The 16,176-nt window shown below is 40.8% G+C and overlaps 1 protein-coding gene across 1 annotated transcript in view; it reads left to right on the forward strand.

The window, feature by feature from the left end:
* Positions 1-16,176, forward strand: part of TRPC5 (transient receptor potential cation channel subfamily C member 5) — a 262,565-nt gene that overhangs the window by 192,715 nt on the left and 53,674 nt on the right. Inside the window, exon 4 of the mRNA XM_075184312.1 lies at positions 14,999-15,335. Coding sequence (XP_075040413.1) covers positions 14,999-15,335 — 337 coding nt within the window. The remainder of the gene's footprint in view (positions 1-14,998; positions 15,336-16,176) is intronic.

The raw sequence follows: 16,176 nt of genomic DNA on the forward strand, positions 1-16,176 counted from the left end.
AATATGTAAATAAAGCACTTTCTGACATGCATGTCAACGTTTGCATTATACATTCTTTAGTGCCCTTTTGGCCTAACATATGTAGGCAAATCAAAAAGGACAATAAAAGTGAGGATGGCTATGAATTGTTCACCAATTAAAAAAGCCCTGCAAACTGGTTTAATTGATCAACCGATGGTGAATCACTTTGCACTACTGAAGCACCCATTACCTTCATTACGTTACATGGTAACTGACCATGTTCCAGCAGCCACCAGAGGAAGAGACAGACCAGAGCTAGGATTACAACATGAGGTAAGATGGAAATTCAATTTACAAAACTTAGCCCCAAAAGGGATGAATTCTCATAGATGTCCTTCTTCTAAGTGGAATTTTTGTCAGCCCCAATGCCATGATGGACACTACAGACTTTGTATGACCCTATGTGACATTTACATCTGATTTCCTATATGTTTTATTAGACTTTTTAGCTATAAAGGTCAATGAATAAGTGCTTATTTCATCCATTATTTTGATTTGATTGTCCATTGTGGATCACATTTCAGGTCCTTAATATCCATATTTTTGGCCACTGTTATATGCCATGTACATCTCTGTTGTTTTTGTCCAGTAATTTTTAGATGGGTGTACAATTTGTATGTAGCATAAGTAGTACTTTGGAATGTAGTGTGGTATTCAGAAATACAGCAATGTTATAGCCCTGGGACAGGTGTGATTATCCTAAGTGGTATGTACATGTGTACCCCTGTAATCCCTATTGTATAAACTATGAGAACAATAATAAAACGTCTCTATCTCTTTACAAACTCTGCCTGGTTTATCTGTAAGCACAGACTGGGATCGTCTCTGTGTAAACTGTTTCAACTTTTTTCTTTATGTCTGCTATTAATGCTTTTGGGTGCTGTGTGGTTGACTTTCTCTGCTTTTATCTCTCTCACTGTGCTTTTCTTAAATTCCCCTTTTTTACTCAGCGTGCATGTCTGCATAGAGTTTGATCTGGCTGGCTGCTCTTTTTCTTATAGCTTCTCACAGAATCTCTTTCTGCTTCCCTCTTTTCCTATAGTATACAACACATTGAAGAAGGTACGAGGTGCACCCAGGGGCGGACCCAGACATTTGCCCTACCTGGGGCGATTTTAGGGGGGGCTATTTAGGCCCCGCCCCCTTTCTGTGTTCTAAGGCTGCCGGCGGCTGCACAGTATGTGCAGGTCCGTTCAGCAGTGAAAGTGTGCTGTCCCGCTGCTCTGATTGTGCTTAAAACACAATCAGAGCAGCCGGGCAGCACACTGTCACTGCTGAACGGACCTGCACAGTGTGCAGCCGCTGGCAGCAAGCCCCTGGTAGGGGGGGCGATTGCCCCGATCGCCCCCCCCCCCTGGATCCGCCACTGGGTGCACCACATGTTGTTCATTTTAAATGTAGTTGAGACTCGCATGTGGAGTGAGGACTCATGGCGTACATACAGCCCAGGGTCCCAGACCATCTTAATTCACCACTGTTTGTACATATGGGTGCTTTACAGTAAAATCCATTGTTGGATGTAGCAATACCCTTGATAATTTATGTCTTCATAACTGGAGAGAAGCACTATGGGCTAGATTCATCAAAAAATCTAAACGCTGATTTTGTGCGTATCATCCGTGTAATCGCTCTGCACATGCCCAGAACCGGATCATACACCACATAACGGCCACATTCAATTTTAGAATGCTTCACAGCGCTGGGGTCATGAGTTCAATTCCCGACCATGGCCTTATTTGTGTGGAGTTTGTATGTTCTCCCTGTGTTTGCGTGGGTTTCCTCCGGGTGCTCCGGTTTCCTCCCACACTCCAAAAACATACTAGTAAGTTAATTGGCTGCTATCAAAATTGACTCTAGTCTCTCTCTGTCTGTCTGTCTGTGTCTGTGTGTGTATGTTAAGGAATTTAGACTGTAAGCTCCAGTGGGGCAGGGACTGATGTCAGTGAGTTCTCTGTACAGCGCTGCGGAATCAGTGGCGATATATAAATAAATGGTGATGATAATGATGAATGCAAAGGACACTTCCTACAGCCTACGATTTCAGGGAGGGGAACAGGGCGGGAAGAGGCGTTTGCCCGTAGTCAATGTACAGTAACAGCATGTCAATCGCATGCAGCAGCCTCCGGTTCAAGCTCTGGGCTGTTTTTCAGCCCTATCTCTTGTTCCAGCTACAGGTCTAGTCTAAGTGGCAATCACTAGAGATGACGGCTGAGTATGTTTGCAAATAGATATCTTTGCAATCAGAAACAAATAGGAAAATATATTTTCTGTACAGTAGACATTCATAATAGCCTAATAAATGTATTGCATTGAAACAAAAACTTTGTTCATGGTTTAATCTTATTAACAGGTGACATTAATTGAATACTTTTTTTATTTTTATGTGTGTTCTTTTGAGAATTTATATTCCACATATATTAGTTGAATGTATCCTGCATGTCCTGTCTAGTAGAGCAGAGTAGACCTGCACCCAAATTCATCACCACACGCATCTTCAGATCAGATCCTTGGATTAGGGCGTACCAATACCCCATTTACGTGGGCTTTAAAACAAATGCGCATTGTGCTCAGTATGCGTCCCTTGATGAATCCGGCCCTATGTGTTTTTGTAAATATTTACTAACTGCCCATGATCTCCAAGTCCCGATTATGGTGTGACAGGGAGTGCACAGGTGGGCAGTAGTAGCCTTCATATGATACATTTATGACCTAAGAATGGGTAGCTGTATTGATGCAATGGACAATTGTAATAGTTGCGTACACCAAGCTGATTACAGGTGACAAATGTGCCGCCTGCTGTTCCTGTGGACATTGATTCTGCCATCCAAATCTCTAGTGGCCCCTCTTAATCCCACCCTGCTGTCCTCTGACTCTTCTCTGTGTCGTTATGCTGTTCAAGGCTTAGGAGTCATGTTATTTCAACACTGCTCATTGCTTAGAATTGTAGGTTGAGATTGTTCCCCAAACCTTTCCCTTAACTTCCTTTAATTGGTTCCCCTGAAGGGGTTCTTCATCTTTTTCACTGGGCCCTAACAACGCCTCGTCTTTAGCTCATCAGGTGCAGCAGCAGCTATTTATATAGCGCCACTAATTCCACAGCACTATACAGAGAACTCGCTCATATCAGTCCCTGCCCCATTGGAGCTTACAGTCTAAACTCCCTAACACACACACACACACAGACTAGGGTCACTTTGATAGCAGGCAATTAACCTACTAGTATGTTTTTGGAGTGTAGGAGGAAACCCACGCAAACCCAAGAAGAACATACAAACTCCACACAGATAAGACCATGGTCGGGAATCGAACACATGACTCCAGTGCTGTGAGACAGAACTGCTAACCACTCAGCCACCGTGCTTAGCTCATCAGATTCTTAAAGTAATAAATTAAGACCAGAGCAGATGAATAAAAGTTATGGAAATTACATTTTCAGTATTAAATGAGGTATAGTAGAAGTGCGCACAATTAAAATTATGCTTTTTTTTTTTCTCAAACGTACCATAAAATTAATTTGCAGAACCTACATCTTTCTATCCCTAGTGTTGGCAGAGACTCGGATTCAAACTGATGATGCAGCACATCAAAGCTGATAGCAATACAGCCTTAAAGTAATGTGTATTGAATAACAATAACGAAATACATTAATAAAGCTTACATCACTTTGCATTCTTGCCACACTGCTGATTTCAGATATTTTTTCAAGGTCCGATAAGAAATGCATATGCTGCATGTTAAGTGGCTGGAAGAAGGTGAAGTTATTTATATGTGCTGACCACTGTAATCTTCTATTCTGCCGCAGATGAATCAGCTCTTAGCAGCTCTGCTGCACACATAGATCTCTGAAGGACACTTTTACATCATCATTCAATTATTTTTGTTTATGAATAAAATGTTAAGCTTGTTTTTTTAAAGACCAAATTTTGCTTTGTGTCTTGAGGTCTGTGTTGGTTTTCAGTCATGATTAGCCTTTTTTATACACAATAACATTTGTATGCATTCATTTCTTTTATTTTTTATTTGAAAGAAGTAACAATGAAATAACTATAAAATACAGTTGAGTTATTGTAGATGTATTTCCCATTGACCCCTTGCTATCCGGTGACAGTACGTTGAGCTTTGCTGGAAGCACTGTGGTGCTAAGCAATGTTAGTCTCATACACAACTTCTATGCAATAAGCTGTAGAGGTAATAAGATTGATTATATCTCTCAATATACTTGGGATTGATATTTGCTATAAGTAGTGCTACACTGAATAAAGTTAGCCATGAATATATCATATATCCTGGTGGCCAGATGAGTATTTGAATATACCTCTATATATATGTGGGCTTTGCATTTGCTACAACCCATGATGCTGAATAAACACAGAACATATAGAAATGGACACTAGTAGTTAAGCTTCCCATTCATCTCTCTCTACTGTTTTTATTACTCTCTCCTTTTTCATTACCTTGCAATTTCAGCCTATTGAATAAAATTATTTGGAGACCCAGAATCAATGAACTTCATAAAATGACAACATTTCATAAATTATATGACTGATCTTTAGAGCTGAAAATTATTTAAAGTCACAATTATAAATATTAATATTTCATATGATTAAAATATATAGCTAATTTCAGTGGTCAACAGTTAAAGCTGCATTACTATCTAATCTTAAATGTAACTAACCTTCAGGGGGAGGGAAACATCAGGGGCCTGATTCATTAAGGATCTTAAATTAAGAAGTATCTTATTTAAGTCTCCTGGACAAAACCATGTTACAATGCAAGGGGTGAAAACTAGTTTTCTGTTCTGCACATAAGTTAAATACTGACTGTTTTTTTCATGTAGCACACAAATACTTGATAGCTTTATTTGTACACTGAAATTCTAAGTTGATATTTGAGTGCTACATGAAAAAAATAGTTTTCACCCATTGCATTGTAACATGTTTTTTTCCAGGAGACTTAAATAAGATACTTCTTAATTTAAGATCCTTAATGAATCAGGCCCCTGATGTTTCCCCTCCCCTGAAGCCTTGGCTATGGTCCATTGGGCCATTTTTTCCCCAGGGCCCAGTGATTTGTCTCTTGGACCAGGGCAGTGTAATGCGAAGGAGGGGGAGTGTGAGCAGGCAGGTCAGGTAATAACAGAAATAGGACCGTCCTTTACCCCCAGGCATTTTAAAGAAGAAATGTTTTGCTTTTTTTATATTACAGAAACAGAGGAGCCCCCAGAAAAAAGCGGCTGCATGGAGCAACCTCTGGGGTTCTGGGAAGGGGAAAGAGCCGGTCAGTAAGATCTATCTATTAGGGGATTATACAGGTAAATAGGGGAAGAATTACACTGCCTTGCACTTAGCATCCCTTACATCACACTGCCCTGCAATTATTTGTTGTTTTTTTCATAATCACTTTGTAGCAAATAGTATGGCTATGTCCCATGGATGTGGATTCTATTTCTGTGACTTTCACATACAACATTTCATCTAAAATAGATGCATTTTCTACAGACTTCTAATGCAGAGGATACCCTTGGGTTCTTTACATAACAAGTTTAGATCACTCAAAAATAACATCATTCATAGTCTCCTCTCCAGCATTGTAATGGCTTCTTGCATTGCCTTCTGCTCGTATATATGGAAATATCTAAAGAGCTGAACTATTCTCAAGCTAATTCCTCCGTATTATAGAGCAAAAAGAATCTGCTGTTTTATTTTTTATTCTTAAAATGATTACTTATCCTGAAAGCTTTGATTCTGTTATTAACAACTGAAGAACACAAGCAGTTTGGGCTTCTCGTTATGCTATCTACAAGGTATTAAGTCAGTGATGGGAAACCAGATACAGTTCAAGAGCTGCATATGTTGCCCCTTAGGCTTCAAAGGGGCCTTACATTACGCTTAATCTCAGTAATAGGCTAATCAAAAAAGAAACCAATCTGTTATAACATATCAGCAGGCATTTAATGTAAAATAAGCAAGTGGTACAAGTTTAACAAATAATCTGACAATTCAGTGGTACTTCTCTGAACAGATTTTCCATCAGCTTTTGAAAGTTAGGTATAAGCCAAACACAATTCAGGCATGTGGTTTCCATTAGTCAACATTTTGCATTTGTTGTGTTTAAGGTGCCCAATGATAATGTCTGTTCACATGTGTAAGTGGAACCAAAAATAGGCAACAACTTTCCAACTCACTGGTACATAACAAGGCCTGCCTGAAAATTCCTTATCTTGCTTTAAATAAAGCAGGAGTCACACAGCTCTTTCTGTGGAGGAAGGACGCTGACCACATGGTGGAGACTGCACTCTCTTCCTTCTCTGATCTCAGATGTGCCGCTGAAACTGTGTGCGTTGTCTGGAGGAGGCCATGTGATGGGGAAGTTAGCCGTTTCGGGCAAAGAATAATCTCACGTTCAGTCTTATTCTCTGCTTTTTACACCACTGATCTTTACCTACTGTCTCAGCTCTTATTAAATAAAAGATGGGGCCTCCAGTGCTTGGTGGGGCACAAAGCAGAGAATAAGAGCTGCCGTAGTTAGTGCATAAAGCAGATATAAGGACTGATGGGGCATAATACTCTTAGGAACTGAGGGACACAAACGAAGGCCCGGGCCACCTATTGTCCATACTGTATTAGGTGCTTTTTATTGGTTTGGGAGTGTCAGATTTAAAAAGGACACTCCCAATTCTGATGGACTGTATCGTCAGTCAGGACTTTTGTCCCGGCTGTCAGGATTTTGGAAGGTATGTCCTGCACACAGCTGTTTGTCTCAGGTACGCACGGCAATGCAGGAGTGTATCTAGCTGTAGGAGTGACACTACCAGGCCTCCAGTAAGACATGTTTGCACCTTCCATTACCAGCACGGTGGCGAAGTGGTAGCACTTCTGCCTCACAGCGCTGGGATCATGAGTTCAATTCCCGACAATGGCATTATCTGTGTGGAGTTTGTATGTTCTCTGTGTTTGCGTGGGTCTCCTCCGGGTTCTCTGGTTTCCTACCACACTCCAAAAAACATAGTAGTAGGTTAATTGGCTGCTATCACAAATTGACCCTAGTCTCTCTGTCTGTGTGTGTGTTAGGGAATTTAGACTGTAAGCCCCAATGGGGCTAGCGAACATCAGATTTTCTACATTTATCCCCAAAGTGGTTCATGTTTTTAGCTATTTTGATTCACACTCTTAATTCTCAGTAAATGGTTTACTCTTGAGAAAAATGTCTGCGTCTACACAAGGTGTGAAAAGCTTTAACTAAACAGGAGCGAGAGCTCTTGTGAAAATATCCAGTCAATGTGTGACTTCAAGTTACATTTTCTCCAAAGTGCCAACCAGGCTTTTCCGTACACAATCATTGCTTTTACTTTGACACACTGATCTAATACAATTGCAAAAAATAATAATAATAATTTATTGTACTAGATGTTTAATTATCAGAAGAGGATAGATAGGGCCTTCAGTGCATAACACCCCTCCTTCAAAAAAAATTGGCTATGGCCAATTGCTCATCCTTCTGCAGTTGGTAAAACAGGTTTACTCTGGCAATAATTTATTATTTGCTCACTGCCAAATATACTATCTGAAAACATTCTGTCACATTGATGACCTAACAACAGGAAAAGACATTGCATGGTCAGCAGTCACAGGAGTAGTCTGAGATTAAGGCTTACTTCAAACCAGGAAATAAGACATGATGCAGAGCAAGGGTAGCAGATCAAGACAAAAAAGAACCTGCCAGAACTGGAACCAGATTGTTTTCAAACATGAATCAGAGACCCAGCAGATTAGAACGTCTTCATGGAGTTCAAATCTCATGTAAGTGTACTGAAGTAGTTTACACTCCCTCCTTACATAATATAGGGCAAAACTCAGGAGCTACATTAAATTGCATCTGTCACCTAATCACCTGCACAGAGAGATGGAATCCAATTTGTGAGTGCAACCAGCATGCATCATATATACTGGCTAAATGACAACACTAAGAGTTATGACATACAAACTCTTCTGTTTGTTTGTTTGATCTAACATCTGTGCAATTATTGCAACTACTATGTGTAGAATCATTCCTGCAGTTCACTGATTCAGTTGGTTGCTAGACAAATGGTTACAACCATCATACTGCCCCCCTCTCCTTCATCACTGTGCCATGTTGCCCCCCTTCATCACTCTGTGCCATGCTGCTCCCCCCCCTCTCCTTCATCAATGTGCCATGCTGCCCCCCCCCTACATCACTGTGCCATCCTGTCTCCTCTCCGATATCTGATCGTAGCAGGACACCGACAGCAGCTTCTTCCGAATGCACGGGTGTCCGGCAGTAGTGCTTGACGTTAGTGCGCCCTCAATAAAATTTTATTTAAAGCGTCAATGTCGGGACCACGCAGGTTAACTGTTAAGAGAGGGGTACCGACATTGCCGCTTTAAATAAAAATTCATTGAGGCCGCACTGACGTCAGGCACTACTGTGCAAGAGTGAAATACATGCCCCCTCCTTTCCCAATGTCATGGCTTGTGCAATACGCTTGGATGGCTTTGCGCTGTTCCTCCATCCTCTGCAGAATGTACAGGGTGGAAATCCACCTAGTTACCACCTCTTGCTTAAGTTGGTGGCAGGGCAAGTTAAACTCCTCTTGGAGCTGCTGCAATCTCCTACATGCTGTGGCAGAATGCCTGAAATCTTACGGGCCACTGAAAGCATCTCCTGCACCTCACGGTTATTTCTTAGGAAGCTCTGCACCACCAAGTTGATGGTGTGAGCAAAACAGGGTATGTGCTGGAAATCACCCAGCTGTAATGCTCGCACTATATTGTTGGCGTTATCAGAAATGACATATCCTTGGGAAAGTCCAAGTGGTATAAGCCATGTATCAATCACATCTCTTAGGCATACAGCTGACAATTTGTTACGCAAACTGTTAGTGAAGCCGGTGATACAAAGAGTGGCCTGCCTGTGACAAATGTTACGTAGTGGTGTACATGCTGCTGCTGTTCCTGCTGGTGAAGGTGAATGACCAACCTAGTGGGCTGTCACAGTCATATAGTCTTTGGTTTGACCACTTCCACTTGTCCCCATATCTGTGGTTAAGTTGACAGTGGGCAGAATGGCATTTTTCAGCGCAATCTCTACATTTGTACACACTTTTTGGTATAGTTGTGGAACAGCTTTACGGGAAAAATGGTGTTGCGATGGAATTCTGTAACGCGGACACAAAACCTCAATTAACTGTGAAAAACCAGCTACGTTTATTGTGGATATTGGATGCAGATCTAACACTAACATGGCAGCCATGGCGTCTGTGATTCGCTTGGCGGCTGGGTGACTGCTGTCATATTTGCTTCCCCTAGCAAATGATTGTTTCACAGTTAACTGTTGAAATGTAGGACTGCTCTTTTTCTTGGCCTTCCTCTGGGCTGACGATTCACCCCCAGCAGCAGCAACAGCAGCAGCAGTGGGACTAACGCTTTCTTCAGAGGAATCAATAATAGTGCAGGAGTCATCCAGCCTTAATAAGTGGGATGCAGGGCTAACTCCGAGCGCTACTGAGGATATTGATGAGGATGGTGTGGTGGGTGTATTTTGTAGCCGTCAGGATGTCGGTGAGCGGAGGGTCCTAGCTGATGATGGAGTGCTTGTAATTTTTTTGGAAGAACTTTCAGCTTTTCCCAACACTTTTCAATGAACTCTCATCAAATGGCGTAACATAGACGAGGTTCCAAGATGGTTAAGGTCCCTCCCTCGACTGACTGTGGCTTGACATACACTACAAATGGCTATACAGTTGTTGTCTGGATTGGGGTAGAAATAATTCTACACATAAGAAGTGGATTTTTTTGTTTAATGGCCTGGCATGATAATGACCTTTTTCTTGTCACGTGCCAGAACTGCTGCCACTGGTGCAGGACTTACACAAACAACCTCATCCTCATCAACACCCTCATTAGTGCCCTCGTCGCCTACACAAATCTCCCCCTCATCCTCTTTTAATTCCAAAGTGGCATCCTCAATTTGTGTGTCACCGGCTACACTCGGGCTGTTCAGGCACACATCAGCAGAACTGCTGAAAGGGTCCCTCTTTATGGGTACACTAACAGAATGCGCACGATTAGACATCCCACTGTTGGATGGACTCTCACAAATGACACCAATCCCTGTGGATTCAGAGCAAACATTATCCTCTACTGCCTTACTGTTATCTTGCAGCTCGGCTTAGACGCGTAAAAGTAGTTGTGCACCACTTGTAGGCTCGGTAACATTTTTTGATCTGCCACTAATAGACAAAGGTGAAGGCCTCATTCTCTCTTTGCCACTGCGTGTGTAGAATGGCATGTTGGCAATTATTTTTTTTTATCGGCAGTTAACTTTTCCTCAGTTATACTTCTTTTTCGCTTCAACACAGTAAAAAATTTTTGGGTGTGTGTTTTTTTGACTGATTTCAAAAGACTGTGTACTTTGACATCGCCTTTCCCAGATGACATACTGGGAACACTACCATCAGGACTGTTGACAGAACCTGGTTGCTGATTCTGCTCATATGTGGACTGCTTTGAATCTATTATGAGCCCAAAGCACTTGTAGTGCTACAAATTGTTTTAGATACTGCTGACAAATATGACTTTTGACAGCCAGAAAAATTAATGCAAAGGAATGGGGGACACCCCAAAAGCACTTGGTAGTGCTATATATAATTTTTTAAGATTGCTGACAAACAGGACTTTTGACAACCAGAAATATTAATGCAAAAGAATGGGTGACAGCCCAAAAGCACTTGGAGTGCTAAATATTATTTTTTTGGCACTGCTGCAAAATAGGACTTTTTTGCCAGCCAGATAAATTTCTGTACAAGAACCCCAACAGCACTTGGAGTGCCAGAAACTGAACATAAACCCTCCTCTCTTCTCCTCTTACTGCTGTAACAACTGATTAAAATGGTATTGAATACAATCAATCACTGTCCCTGCGCTGATATAGCCAGTGTGACCTAGCCCTGCTCTCTCCCTCTGTCAAATGGCGATGGATTGCTGTGGAGGCTATTATTTATGCTTTTCAAATCTCGCAAGAACCGAGCTCAGAAAATTGAATACGTCCCGATGATGTTTTGCCTCAATTTCGAATCCGAATGGACGGGAGAGTACCGAGCGTGCTTGACTCGGTACTCGCATACCCTGAATTCGGTAGGATTCGGATCTCGGGGAACCGAGCCCGTCCATCTCTAAATAAAACACCACTTCAATGGTAATGGGGAACACTTAGACATGAACTGATGTGTGACTGGTACCAGAGGTGGAGCTAGTGATCTGTAAGCCCCAATGCGGGGAAGAGGGAACTGGGTCCCCCAACCCTCTGCATCTGCCATGCAGATGCAGAGAGAAGTGGCCCCATTATCTCCATGAGCCCCATCTACCTGCCGCATCAATGGACTTTTGCCACTGTCTGGTGCTTGTTTGCCAAAAATAACTGAACTCCTTGCATGTTTTTAAGATGCTAATCTTCAACTTCTGCTGGTCTTTATGAACACCAGTTTTGAAGTGGGTGGGTATTGAACAACATTTATCCAATGAGAGCATTAGAATTTTCACAGAAGCATATTAGGACATGAGCTGATCTTCTGGGAGGCAGTAACCCTTTCACTCATGTAATTATGTTAGTGAAAACAGGGCTGCATGTGACAGGGACAATGTCTCTTTATGAGGAAAGGAATTTGTTAGTCTTAATTTCAATTTAGTCCTTATCAGCTATGGTAAAAAAAAAAAAAACACAAACAAAAACAAAGGAGTGTTGCTGCTGACTGTCACGAACGCCCATCCTGTCCCAGATACAGCAATCTGAACAGCTGGCATCACCTTAGTTAATTAACAATGAATATACCTTTTCTACCACCACAACGGATTTATTATGATGTTCTTACATTCACCAGAACCACTTATTAATCTTTCACACTTATATCACATACACATGTAGCATGAGTCTCCCTGGGCTTCGTAAATTCATTAAGAATCATGGAGAAATATGTTAGATTAAATATGTTTAATCTGAAAAACATTTCCAAGGCTTATTTACAAAAATTAATAACAAGAAATACAATATGATGCATAAAAGAGTTTCAGAAAATAAAATAGGAAATAAAATCAGAGTACCACTTACGAGGTATACTTGCTGTGTGTGAGGGAACACAATTGAAAGTATGGAACATTTCAGTCTTGACAGACCCCTCATGAAATGCACACAGTATTACTGAAACAAGGGATTTTTAAACCATTTCTTGTTGGCTCTTCACCCCCCACCTTAGGAATTTTATTTTCACCTAAGTTAGATGGATGCCCCAAATGACACAGGGCTTTCCGAAGTAAATTATCTATCACTAAGATATATGTTTGGCCACCTCAGAGAATCTCTCACCTCTGATCTGCTTTGAGTGGCTAGATGGTTTACAACTTTGGGCTTCAAACTCCTCCGAGATCCTTATCTATGTGGTTAGTTTCAAAAGACTCTTTGTTAATTGCACATACTTTTGCATACTTCAGTCATTAGATATACTACATAATCACCACACTGACATTGGTATTTAAGTTTATTAATAAATTTTATTTTTAATCTATCTGCAGTTATTTTTTTACGTTTTGTTATTTTGTGAAACCAATTTATCAAGCACTACATTTTCAGCACGTTAATAAATCATATTGAAGGTTAACTGTTTCATATCTGTTTGGATCCCAAAACATAAAAGGAAGATGAAGCACTTCTGGCAGGACAAGGACAATGTGAGGTACCTAGAATAAAGACAGACGCAGTCAGGTGGACCAATGTCAGGTTAGACAGCAGAGGAGCAATATGGCTAAGGACAAGTCATTCAAAAAAGTGGAGATAAGTCCAAAATCATACTGAGTAACGTACAAACTGTAAATGTACAGGAATAAGGTTGCAGAATCCAGGTAAAACCAGAACAAGTAATCCATAGAATACCAGGTGTCTTACCAATCAACTAAGTTTCCATCGGGTGTTTTCAAATAGCAACTCCAGGAGCTGCCATAATCATTCAAACGTTGCCTACAAACACACATGCTGCAACCGCATCAGCCGTGGCTTCACCACCAGCCGGCAAATACTGAGGGCAGCACGGTGGCTAACTGGTTAGCACTTCTGCCTCACAGCGCTGAGATCATGACTTCAATTCCCGACCATGGCCTTAAACTAGACGTCTCCGACAGGACCCACGAGCAAGCAGCACCACCCGCATTCGGGGAGGGAAGGAGTGTCCAGACCATAGGAGAGGAACGTCACTACTCTACAAGCAACATCTTATCACAAACTTGAGGTATTGGGAATATTTCCCACCACAACCACTGGATGGACTTAATTTTGTATAGCTATAGGTTGCATTTTGTTTTTATGCGATTATTTAACTTGAACTGCTTTAACTTACAACTCGCAGCTCACATCCTGCGATATTACCAGCATCTCAACATATTGCTACTTATGCATGTCATAACTCTGTATGTTATTCTGGCCAGAATTGATCATTTTGATGCCACAGTGATACTTATTACATTAAAGTTAATTTAATTGTTACACACCTGCAATTACACATCTTAGAACCTAATACAACAATTTTTGAATAGCAATTGAACTTTCTCTGTGCATCAGTCAATATGTAAGTGTAGTCAATGCTGTGCTAATCTGTGAATCTCTGTGCTCCCTCATGTGTAAATGCTTGTCAAAGTATCTGCTTCCAGTCAACACCACCTAAGAGAAAATCATGGCTTGGCGTTTCTAACAAGCTTTGCAGGCATACAGTAAACCAGCAATGTCTCCCTAAATGCACTGATTTCTCATTAGTACAATACTTACAGAGGTTTTGTATTAGACGACACAATTACTGCTACTAGCATATATAAGAAAAAAATCAGTGAATGCGCTTAATAGCGCTACATTACTACAACATGGAGGGATATATTTACTAAACTGAGTGTTTGAAAAAGTGGAGATGTTGCCTATAGCAACCAATCAGATTCTAGCTGTCATTTTGTAGAATGTACTAAATAAATAAATTGAATCTGGTTGGTTGCTATAGGCAACATCACCACTTTTTCAAACCCTCAATTTAGTCTGTATACCCCGGACTGTTAAAAGCATTTGCTTATGACAGCAATAAACAGAGGTATTATTCATTAAATATGTATCAAATGGGTTCTGAAAAATGTATTTGCCCAGCATATAGATGTGTTTAAATCCAACTGCTTTAAAGTTCCATTTTGGTATATATGTATAAACATATATGGTAGGTCCTTCTTTTTTTATTCATTCAATTGGTGACATATACAGTATGGGCCTGATTCATTAAGGAAAGTAAGTCAAAAAATGAGTAAGTTTTCTCCTGGACAAAACCATGTGACAAGGGGTGCAAATTAGTTTATTATTTTGCACATAAGTTAAAGACTGGCTGTTTTTTCATGTAGCACACAAATACTTGATAGCTTTATTTTTACACTGACATTTAAAGTTTATCAGGACATGCCCTACCCCAACTATAAATCTGTCCCCACATTTTAAATTTACCCCCCCTTCCCCTCCAATGCAACATGGGTTTGCCAAGATCCAAAGTTACTCATTATGTTTGCTTTATTTTCCCTAATGAATCAAGTCCTATATATTTTTAATTTGGCGTTTGATATTATAATAAATTGTATATGGTTTTTGTACTAGCAAGCCAATTGTATTTATGTTTTTATTATTGATAGTATAATAATATTTGTTTGTTTTTTTGTTTCTCTAAGAATAGGAGTTGGCGGTCTCTTTGAGGGTCAGGGCCCCATTTGTGGGTTCCTTTGTTTTTTGATACATATTAAGACCTATGGTGCAATTACTACTGAGTTAAATGTTTAGAATGTTCAATTTTACCTCTTTTGTGTATCATTTGAAATTAAAATAAACTTAAATTAAGTTTGGAAATTTGTAAATGACTATATCTGTCCTATTGATACGTTTCCTTTATTCCTAGTTCGTGGCTCAGCCAAACTGTCAGCAGTTACTGGCTACATTGTGGTATGATGGATTCCCAGGTTGGCGCCGGAAGCACTGGGCAGTGAAGTTACTGACATGCATCACCATTGGACTGCTTTTTCCTGTGCTTTCTATGGCATATCTGATAGCACCCAAGAGCAGGCTGGGACTGTTCATTAAAAAGCCATTCATCAAGTTTATCTGCCACACAGCCTCATATCTGACTTTCCTCTTCCTCTTGCTTCTGGCTTCCCAACACATAGTTAGGACTGACTTGCACATGCAAGGACCTCCTCCTACTGTGGTTGAGTGGATGATATTACCGTGGGTTCTAGGTAAGTTCCACATTTGGGATTTTATAAATGCAAATGTTTCAAGATGATAATATAGTTAAAGCAAAATATTATTAGGACTGCAGAACTTTTCACAGAATATATGTTTGGTGGTGTTGTGCTGTTTGTGGGGAACATGCTTGCTCACCAATTAGCAGATTGTAAGAGGCACTACATTTTAAAAATATTACATTTGGATCACTTAGTGATGCCACATGTAACTCAACAGAATGTATTATTGTTATTAATTTTAGTTTTGTTGGTATATGTTGTCTTTGCATATTTAAGATTTTTTTTTCCTGTTTGTACCTGATCATTTTTGTAACTTGTAAAATGTAAAATAATGCAGAACCCTTATGTACTGCATGTTAAGTCATGATTACGTCTATATTGTGTCTGAATACAGTGACATAGAGGGTTAATTGCCACACATCTCCTGCATAGGGACAGGTGAGTTCCTGAGGTGTCTGCAGGTACAGGCTGCAGACAGAGTTAAATGCTTACAGAGTAGGACTCCTAGCTGGAACATACACAGGGGGAGGACAGACTTTAATGAAGCAATTAGACGCAAAGGAGGATTTTTGTTGTATTTAATCCTGTATTGTTCCATTATGCAGTGTGACCAATGGCAGCTAGTTGCAGTGGCGGATCCAGAGGGGGGCGATCGGGGCAATTGCCCCCCCCTAGCAGGGGCTTGCTGCCGGTGGCTGCACACTATGTGCAGGTCTGCTCGGCAGTGACAGTGTGCTGCCCGGCTGCTCTGATTGTGTTTTATACACAATCAGAGCAGCCGGGCAGCACATTGTCACTGCCGAGCGGACCTGTACATAGTGTGCAGCCGCCG

Source organism: Mixophyes fleayi, chromosome 9, assembly GCF_038048845.1.
Source record: "Mixophyes fleayi isolate aMixFle1 chromosome 9, aMixFle1.hap1, whole genome shotgun sequence".
NCBI classification, from domain to species: Eukaryota; Metazoa; Chordata; class Amphibia; order Anura; family Limnodynastidae; genus Mixophyes; species Mixophyes fleayi.